The 10,613-nt window shown below is 41.4% G+C and overlaps 1 protein-coding gene across 1 annotated transcript; it reads right to left on the bottom strand.

The window, feature by feature from the left end:
• Nucleotides 1–1,214: 1,214 nt before the first annotated feature.
• On the bottom strand, nt 1,215–7,797 carry SPP1 (Phosphatidic acid phosphatase (PAP2) family protein). Its single transcript, XM_087398411.1, has 8 exons — nt 7,462–7,797; nt 6,745–6,840; nt 6,547–6,621; nt 6,287–6,417; nt 6,073–6,173; nt 2,233–2,361; nt 2,019–2,134; nt 1,215–1,852 (listed from the first exon to the last, which is right to left on the bottom strand). Exons 1-8 carry the CDS (start codon nt 7,639–7,641, stop codon nt 1,418–1,420), a joined length of 1,263 nt encoding a protein of 420 aa, XP_087254537.1. The 5' UTR covers nt 7,642–7,797; the 3' UTR covers nt 1,215–1,417.
• Nucleotides 7,798–10,613: the final 2,816 nt, after the last annotated feature.

Here is a 10,613-nt window from a genome sequence, read left to right on the forward strand (position 1 = left end):
CCTCTAACGTTTCCATAAGAAGCTACAAAAGTAGCCCTAAATTCATAACCTTTTGATTTTAGCATGACCTTCTTGGTCTCTTCCACCTTTGGTGCTCTATAGCTAACTATGTGCAATAAGTCTTGCTAATTCCTAGCTCATCAGCAACTCAATAGCAGTGGATGGTAGTTTTGTGGCCATCCACGCCATCCACCTTGAACAAGGGAGACCGAAAAAATCCCATGGCCTTCCTCTTATGCCTACAAGATTATATTTTATTTATCCATGGCTTGAACTTGTGTGGTACACAATTCATTTGTGCACATGTCAAGGCCAATCCATGGAATAATACTACAAGATTTCTAAAACCAAATGTTGAATGGTATGATTGTCTTTGTTGTGCATGATATTCCCAACAATTTCCAAGTTGTGGAGCTTCAAGTTGGTGAGGGTGGTCCAACATTAGCCTGTTAGTGCCTACACACACATATCCATTTTTCAAGCTCCCATTAACTTTTCCTGGTGTTCCTATAAAAGCCAAAATACCAAGACAAAATAAAAAGAGGGGAGCATAGGGAAGTTAACTTTCCATAGAATAGCGTATTCATGTTCTTGACTTTGAGCCTTGAACTTTTACCATCTTGCTTTAGGTGTGAACAAGGGTAGCAACAAAGTGAGATATGATGCACATAATGCAAGAAGCATTTTGCAATTTGGTCATCAATAGACGAGGCCCTAGCAAGCCCCACATCTCAAGGTATAGCTGTAGCCAAAATCTGTGTTGGGCTCACCTTCCTCCATCAGACACTGGCCTTCACCATAAGTAAAGCAACTTGCCACCTTTCTTCATGTTCACCACACCTCATATAAGTTAAAAACACCAACATGCCCCAAGGACATGGTTGATGTCGCCATTAGGAATCTCGTGAGGAGAAGAAATGTTACATTGCAGTGCCATGCAGTTGCACCGTATTGTGTGCGTGCACGTTTGGGCATCTTTCTGGCAATCTTTCTTTGACTGCCTACATGTACAGGACCCTTTTTATCCTGCTTTCTTGTCTTATTATACAATGAGATTTTCTAATGTTATAATTACATGTCCCTTCTTGGGGACTGTTTCTTGTAATATCAGAACAAATGGATCTCACCCAAAAAACAAAGTGTGCGCGCACACAAACATTACGTGAAAAAGGCTAGGAGGACATTAAATATAAAAACTACAGAAAAATTCAAAATTCCTCCCTTTCTTATATTACAGACCCATTAAACTCAAAAATTGTGGGACTAACTCTGCTACAGACCAACGAAGACCAGCGTATTGACACAGCCTGATTCCTGTGTCAATATCAAAAGGTTCTCTAGGTGTGACCATGAAAGGTTTTTGCATGTAAGCTACCCTTTCTTATATTACACAATCAAATTTTCTCTCTTTCTTATATTACAGACCCATTAAATTAAAAAAATGAGGAACTAACTCTACTACAGACCAACCGAGGCCAGCATACTGACACAGCCTGATCCCTGTGTCAATATCAAAAGGTTCTCTAGGTGTGACCACGAAAGGTTTTTGCATGTAGGCTACCCTTTTGAAAGCTTCTTCAATTGAGCTAAGTTTTCTGCTGTCTTTGAAAGGAACCTCCTGTGTATGCAGTGCTGGAAGATAAGTCGATGATTTTACAGGAATCCCAACGAAATTAGTGACTGTCGGAAGTAAGATTTTGGCAAGCTCCTTGCTCATAAATTTGACTGCTAGAACAACAGGGAACCCCACCACAAGTCGCTTCAGTATTTGATTGAGGCCAAAGTCTAAACCAATGAGATTCACCATATGCTCATGGTGATACTGGGAGTAGGTTCGATGCACGCCCAATACCTGGAGAATTACTAAAGTTATTCCAAATGCACATCTAACCCAACTTCAAAATCTCAAAATCTGATTATACTGACATATCCTCATCTTCATAACCGAGAAGGTACTGCAAGATGAATAAAATTCTTCGGATCTAGCATCCCTAAAAGCCTCAGTGTAAGACACTCACCACACCCAAAGCAACGCCAGTGAAGGCTGTGTGGAATTCAAAGCTAGGTGTAGGCAGCTCTGGCACTGGATAGACCAAAAGCAGGAGGAACGAGATGCTTGCCCAAAAGGATGAAACTGTATTCATAATTTAAAAAGCAACACCAACAACCGAAAACCATTAACTCAAGTAAGACTCAAAACTGCTTTCACTGCAACTAAGCGACATCACTTACCATTTCTTCCTCTAATAATAAATGAATCCAAAGATTCATCAATAGAACACCAAAATGCTAACAGTAAGCTTCCAACAACCGCTCCAGCAAGTACATCAATCGGAGTATGCATGCCCAAGTAGAGTCTTCCTGTCAAAATGGTGACAGCTGCATTTTTAGTTCTCCATCTATAACAGTAAAACCACTGCCAAATATCTTGCGAAGGGACAAAACTTGCTTTAACTTTCAAAACAAAAGGAGAATATTACCAATAATATAAAAGAACTATAACCAAAAAGCAAGCTTGTAAAAGGGATCAACACAAATGCAATGGTAAAACATTTTAGCGCATCTCCGCTACTACAAGTAGAGACAGGCTGAATACAGTAATATGGCAAATAAACACAGCTGTCAGAAGGCTGAAGCATACAACAATCTTCTAAAACGCTGTGTAAGTTTAAGCCCTGTTCCTTAATGGAAGGAGGACAAGCACAAAAACCTGCCATCATACACACACATAAATCCCCAATAACGTACCAGATTGCATTTAAGCTGCATAAACTCCAGAGATCCACATATAGCACAGCAATAGCATAACTACCCTATACATAGAAAACGACAGGGTTGGAAACCCCCCCATCTTGCATTCAAATAAACATCTTGCTATCATTTGCCTCTATAATCTCAAAAATATTAGGTTGGTCATCTCAGAGGCACTTTATGGTTTGTTTGAAATCATCCAGCCCTTTCTTCCATAGAAAGCACCTCAACATGTATTTCACAGCTCCTCCAGCGTATCTACTCCAATCCTCTGTTTATGGGTTTGGCATATATGAAATAGCTTACCCTTCAGATTCCATATAAAAGCCTGTATTGAAGCAATCTTTAATAGATAGATATATAGGGGTGTGTGTGTGTGTGTGTGTGTGCGTGCGCCGTCTGTGAACAACCCTCTCTGCCCTAGGGCCATCCCTATTTAGGACCCCCATCGACCTCATCAGCCCTTACTAGACCCGTATCTTGGGCTCCATCCCCCTGTCTTGGCCAATATCTCGCCACCTGTGCTGGCTTTTCTTCCCTGCCTAACGTGCCATGTGGCCAGATTCTCTGCCACTTTTGCTACATATCTGCCAGCTATGCATTAGGATCTCGCTGCCTCTGGAGCGGCCCATCATTTCCTCTTTTGCAGTAACCTATGCTGCCCACGTGGCAGCCCTTCGTGCTGTTACAGTCTGCCCTGTCCACATGGCAGCCGTTGTATGGGCCAGATTCCCCATGTGGCATCCATCATGATCTCCCAGGGCTATATAATGGCACGTTCCTTCGCCACTTTTCTTTTTTGGGACTGGCCTCTTGTCTTAGAGTTCCTTGCTTGCTTCCTCTTGCTATCTTTCTTGGAAATGCACGACTCCCTCTAGAAGCTGCCTCTATCTCTTGGAGTTGCACACTGTGACACAGCTCCCTCTAAAAGCTGCCTCTTCTCTCTTAAAGCTGCCACACACCTCTTGGAAGCACTGCATGTCAGTGCACTGGAGCTGGAACTATTGCACATCATTACTTTGGAGCTGCTGTATATCCTAGCATAGGAGGTGCTTCCCTTCATTGCCCTGAAACTGTTGCATATCAGTAATTTGAAGATGTGCACGTCATAGCATTGGAGCTGTCATTGCATTGGATTGGATATGTATACATATACCAGATTTTTGTTCTGAGGTCCAAAATTCTACATTGAAAATGAAAGAGAAAACAAAAGAGAAGAAAAACGAGCTAACAAAAGTTTTTGAAAAACAAAAGGTAGACATACCTAGCAAGCAATGCAATGCAATGCAATGCTGATGTCGTCCTCAGCTATATTGGGTGTTTAAAGACCTGCGGTCTCACTGGGGGAGCCCCATGCTTACTAAAACATGTCAATCAACAAAAGGAAAAAAATAACAAGAAACGAAGAAAAAAAGAAGAAGGTGACTAAGCAAAAATAAGTAAACATATCCAGAAATGAAAAAGAGCAAAAAATACGAATAAAATCTCTCTCTCTCTCTCACACACATATATGAATGAAAGAAAGAATGACAGAATGAATAAATATTTAAAACATAGAAAAACTAAAGGAACCACTTACACATTGGAGCTGGAACTGGTGTACATCATTGCATTGCAATTTCTGCCGAGTTTGCTGTTTTGAAAATCAGAGCTCAGTTCACTGTCAACTTGAGGACAGCTCAGCACTTGCCTACAATCTAGAGTAAACTCAAATGGGAATCAGTCTCCTCCCAGGGTTATATACAAGGGTGAGCCTACGCATCCCTTTGATGCCCTACTCCACTTTTCTTTTTTGGGACTGGCCTTTTGTCTGCATTTGCTTCCTCTTGTCGTCTCTTGGAACTGCACACCTAGCTGCGGTACAGACCTTTCATTCACTCACATGCTGTAGTATATCCCAGCGTAAGCAGAAAGCCAAAGCACCACCATCCCCATAACAGAACTAATAGAGGAAAAGTGTATCTATAAGCAGCTTGATTTGGCCCTCTACACAAAACTAAAGGATCCAAAAAAGGCCAAAAATCGCCCCTCCCCTTTTCAGACATTGGCTATTAGCACATGCACACATTTTCGGCTGCCTTTTTTGATGGTGGACCATGGCTTGTCTGCCCTTCAATTTGCCCTTTTACCCACCCCTTTTGCATGGTTCTTTTTTGTTTGCTGCCCCACCATTGTCTGCAATCTTGCCCATGTCTAAGAGTGCAAGTTTTCTAAATTTAAAAAACAAGCATTTGCTTTCCCTTGAGTGCATGCCCTTCTATTCAACTTTCATTGACATGCTGGATGGATGACAAACATATGACTTCAAGTTCCGAAGACATGTTTGAGGCAACCTCTTGTTATGTCATGAAAAGGTGTACATCTGCAATTGCTTAACCTTTGCAAAACCTCAATTTTGACTGACCTTGACGATTCCTATACTACAAGTCTATTCTTAGTACCACATTGTCTGTTGTACATAGAGCACATCTACCGCTAAGTTATTTGTTAAGCAATAAAAGAGATACATAAAGCAGAGGTCCATTAAGCCAGTGGCCATATATCTAAATGGATCCAGGAACACACTAAAACTCATCCTCTAAAAATAAAACAAAGTAAGTAATTTTAACCTCATGACAGTCATCCACAAGGTTGAAAACCATAAACTCCATCATACATAGCACAACTAGCTATTATGAAATCCCCACTGACATCATCAGTGCCCAACTGTGGGTGTAGACCCTAGTATGAAGATATGCTCTCAAACATATACACACATTCACATGCCCCACATGAGCTTCCATTTATACAAATATATATATATATATATATATATATATATAATGTAGATGAATCCAGAAACATGCCCAAACTCATCCTCTAAAAAGACAACATAGTGGAGTTTCAATCTCATGATAGTCACTCATAAGGTTGAAAACCAAGGCCTTTGTATTGAGCTAAGCCCTAAAGCAGAAGTCAAATAGAAAGGTAGTTCTCTGCATCCAGCCTACAACTGCCAATGAAGACGAGTATTTCAATTAAGTCACTCCCAAACGAGCAGTTCTAGTATAAACTCCTCACATCCACACACACACAAGCATCCAATTATACAAAGGTCTTTGTACTGAGTTTCTTTCGGAGCTCAATAGGAGAGGGCCAACTAGCCATGACAAATGGCTAGCACTAAAGAAAGAAGGCAAAACAAAAAGTAGCCCATACACTCTTCATCCAAGCTACAACTGCCTGTATCATTCTTCCATTCTTCTAAGTACATGTGGCAGAATTATTCAGCTTACATTGACTGATTGGAAGCAAGTAGATGCAATCAGGAAGAGCACTTACCTATTATGGTAAGGATTGTAACAGCTGAGAAAAAAAGAACAAGCACAGCTATGTAGACGCCTGCTACATCGAGGTGCCTCGTCATGTATATAAGCAGATACCTGCAGCAATCAGAGCAAACACTCAGTGAAGGCCAAAAGAACTTCAAGGACCGGATTCTGGCAAAAAGTCTATACAAAACAAGGCAGGAAATCTTCAAACGATATAATTTTACCCCGACAAGCAGATAGTGTTGATGGTATGCGACGAGGGCAAACCGTATTCCAAAGCAAAATCTTTTTCACTATCTGTTGCTGTGAATCGCCTAACCGGAGGAGAGGGTGGCCTTGGAGCTGAGATTGTATCCTGTAAGAATGGGGCACGATTTTCATCGAGAAGCCCTGGCTGAAACTTATAATAAACCTATCATGCAGTACTGGACATCTGAATAGCTCCTTCCGGATCTATATTGTCATGAGTACAGAAAAAGCGAACCTTGATACAGTTTCCAATGTATATGCTGAAAGCCATTAGCAAAGTCATTTGTCTTGCAAGCCGACAGTGTCCGCTCTGTCCATGTAGTGCACAACAAGAGCGATGATCAAGAGGAAAAAGGACTCTCAAGCCATGATCCCTGATCATGAATAAGGTTGGGCTGGAGATAAAAGCACTGAAACATATGCGACAACGTACCCAAAAAAGGATTGGCAGGAACACTGTGTAGAACTCCTTGGAAACCAGCACAGCAAGCAAGCCAAAAAGTGCATCCAGTCTTTCGTGTTGCATGCACTGCGACCAACAATTCATCGACTTGATCTAGTTAGTCAAATACATGATAGGCGAAGAAAGAATGAGGAGGGCGTGGAGGGTGGCCGAAAGCAACGAGATCCCATGAATTATAGGTAAACTACGCCCTCTGCGATTGATTAGATGTTGGAATTGCTCACTGTCAGCTCCGTAAACATCATGTGACACCATCTTACGGCCGCTCTAACTTAAAACTTCCCCTTTCAAACAGAATATGAACGCATCGTTTGTGCAATCGGTACCCAAGGATTCAATACTCTCTGTACCCAAGGATTCAATACTCTGATTTGAGCTGGTCCAGTTTCTGTATTCGGTCAAACATATATATCTGCTCTAAGAAGTTACGATTTCTGCGTTGGGTAAATGTCTTTAGATGCCAGACTCTCTTCTATGAATTAAGGTCTTAGTCAGCAATCCTCGATTGTAACGGTACTCACAAGGAGCCTCGAGGAATGTGAAAAAGCCTAGCTCGAGGCTGCTTGTGAGTAACGTCACAATTGAAGGAAACTGGGAAGAGTACCTGCACGTGGGATACAACCCCCGTACTCTACTTTAGCGTGTGAATTCCTGTATAACGGATGCACAGGCAGAGAGAGGATGCACCTGCAGGCGGAGGACGGTGGGGACGCCATGTTCAACGTGTTTGGCGATGAGGGGGCGGAAGCGAGCCCGGAGGAGGAGGGCGAGCGTGGAGGAGCGGACGAAGAGCAACCAGAGCAAGAGGCAAGAGAGAGCCAAGAACTGCCATGCGGGGAAAGATGGCAACAGGAGAGGAGCATTCATGGCGAGAAGTTTGAAGATGCAGGGGGAGGAAGGAGCATGGCTTGTTGGGAATGTTCTAAAATTATGACGCGTTTACTGTGTTTGGCTGGATGCTCCTGTTTTTGTGGTGCAATTCGTTTTGGACTCGTCCCCTCTTCCCTTGGAACTAGTCTCATCCCCTTCCCTTCCCTTGGTCTTCGTTAGGTGAAGCATCACCTTTTCATGTTCCTCCTAGATGACTTCAAGAAGTCTCTCACAAAACCACAACCAAGTTAGCACCAAAGCCAATGGAGAGTTTCCAACTCTCAGCATAGCCATGGTGCCTTCTCCTGAAACTTAGCACATTAGCACAAAGGTGCTAGAAATGATGTAAAGAGGGCATCGCGAGGACGCCGTGGCAGCCCAGTGGTAGGGCTGCCAGCCTACCTAGGCAGCGGCCCTCGTTCGATCCCCCTTGTGGGTAGAGGTAGGGCGAGTGCCCCTCGATAGCCTCAAACCATGTGTGTGAGTTGGGTGGGTGAGTTTTTTTTTTTTTAAGGAGAAGAAGAAGAGGGCGTCGCTTTTAAATAGATCCTTCCTCACAGGTAATGAACTAGTAATCCCAAAAGGATGATTAAGATATAAGCAATAGGCGTTGAATTGACAGGTTTATAACACCTCAATTTGGGTGGCGCTTTATTAGACCATCATTTTGATGGGGAACCCCGTGGAGATCCCATGTGCATCCCTTGAAGGATGAGGTGGCTCTGTTGAAATATTAAGTGGCCACCTAGCATTACTCGACACAGTGTGGATTACATGTAGTACTACATATAGAGGAGCTTCGACATTGTTATAAACTAGGATTGTAAACATCAATGAGATCATATGTATAGGCAACATTTGGGTATTATCGATGTTTAGAATTGTGACAAATGTAAAAGAGTAGGTCCCCTTCACTGAAAAGAATACAAAAATGTATTAATTAGTCAAAAAGGACAAGAGAGATTGATTGACAAGGACTTTCATCTATTTAAGAAGGGAGGGGTTCCCTCTCCTCTTATTTTTTGGGGTAAGAATTGAAAACCTTTTTAATCTACTTGTTTCATAACATCTTCATATAGCCTAGTGATAAGACCCAATGACAGGTAATGTATGTCTTGAGTTCATCCCCCCCATTAGTTTTATAAAAAATTACTCGCTTTCCCTTCGACCTTAGCTTAGTTGGGGTATTCCACCTTTTCACATAAGAAATCAATTGAGTTTCTCAATTAAAAGATACATTTTCAATAATGTTTTTGCTTAGGTGAAGATGGGAAGTAAAGATGAGCAAAGTAAGAAAGGAGTAGGATAGAGCCAATAGTGGATATTTTTTATACCTACTAATCTTTATAAATTAAACATGCACCTAGGTCAAGGGGTGAGTGAACCTTGCGTGAATTGATAACAAGACTCATTAACCAGCAAAATATAAATGGAAGAGGGATTCATTTTTGGGGAGTTGATAAAGGGTAGAGGGACCCATTTTTGAGGGGTGTGATAATTCCTAGAAGCATGCATCCATAATGAACCATGTGCCTTCTTTGCATCTCTTTCTCCAATCCCCATGTGTCATACTTCCTTATGGATTCCACTAAAAACAAATGCTTATTTTGCAAACACCTACACTTTTGTCCTTTTGTAATTGTATGAAGTATAATATGTAGGCAATCTCTTTAAATCAACAACCACCACCTTAATTATGAAAAGTGCAAGGTACATGACAAAATGAATACAAGGTAGACTGATGCAAGATGGATAATCTACAACTTAATTACTTGAGGAGTGGAGAGTTATTTTATAATACGTATAAAATAGACATGTGCAAAATGTTATGCTTCAATGCCAAAGTGAGCATCAACGCCCTAAAGCACATGGGTTGTTTGGAGAATGTCATTTTTGAAAATAGTGATATGCTCACATATTTACAACATGGGATCAAATGAACATAATAGAAATTGAGTCTTGTAAGCACAACCTCATGAGCTAGGCATTTGCAAATAAGCGGTTATGGTTCAATAAGTAACGTTGGTGTGGTAAGGCCTCTATTTTAACGTGGGTCTAGCTTATACAAGAGGATATAATAGGGTCACACCACATGAACTACATGTGATACCAAAGTTACATGTGCCTAGCTTAACTAATACATAGAATCTTGATGCACATTGATATGCAATGTCATTACTATTGATTCCATAGTTTAAGCTTCAAAGACAATGGAACATAATGCGACACAAAAGCTTAACCATGTTGTTAAAATGTCAAGTGCACGAAGAATAGGTAACTCAATTGATAATCTTTTCTAATTTTAAGAGGAGTCATCTAAGCAATTGTTGCATATAGATTTCAAGTCTCATGAGTCATAATTATCCAAAGCATTGCTCATTACTATGTGTAGCTTTTCCATTTTGAGGCCCAAATCCTTGAAACAAACCTATAGACACATGTTGATTAGGGGGCACCTCTTAAGGAGCCCCCAACAAAGAAATGAAGCATCCAAAGGATCTTAAGAGCCTTTATTCACTACCATCCTCCTTCCGTATTTTCTACTGCTTTGCATAGCTTGCATAGCCCTCTTTGCTTGTGCTATCTACGCTCTAGTTTCCTAATGAATTGAATCTAAAACCAAAAAAATAAAGGCTACACCATCCTAATGAACAGGCTAAACCCATACATATACTTGACACCTATTAGAAAGCCAAGTTTTCTACTATATGCATGCATGTTGGCTTTGTTGGAGTGGAAATGAGTGAGGCCTTGAGCTTTGTGCATGCCTATGGATTTCAATGGCTATGTTGTAGTCTTGATGTGTGGGATGAGTGTTAAGCATCACAAGCGAATTTTGGAACCTGGTGAGGAGGTCGATACCGTCCTGTTGAGTGATAGAGGGTGTACAGACAAGTCATTAAAGGGAGTGGGAGAGGGTGATTGCAAGGCTAAAGCTTATGGCAAAGGCCTCCTAGGGATCGAAGCCT

The sequence above is a fragment of the Dipteris shenzhenensis genome, chromosome 27 (genome assembly GCF_047967505.1).
Source record: "Dipteris shenzhenensis isolate YYH24624 ecotype China chromosome 27, Dip_SZ_1.0, whole genome shotgun sequence".
Taxonomy (NCBI): Eukaryota; Viridiplantae; Streptophyta; class Polypodiopsida; order Gleicheniales; family Dipteridaceae; genus Dipteris; species Dipteris shenzhenensis.

Coding starts and splice junctions, on each gene's coding strand:
- SPP1 (XM_087398411.1), bottom strand. CDS start 7,641: ATGAATGCTCCTCTCCTGTTGCCATCTTTCCCCGCATGGCAGTTCTTG. Junction 6,622..6,744: donor TCCTGCCAATCCTTTTTTGG/GTACGTTGTCGC, acceptor CTACATGGACAG/AGCGGACACTGTCGGCTTGC. Junction 6,174..6,286: donor AACACTATCTGCTTGTCGGG/GTAAAATTATAT, acceptor TGATTGCTGCAG/GTATCTGCTTATATACATGA.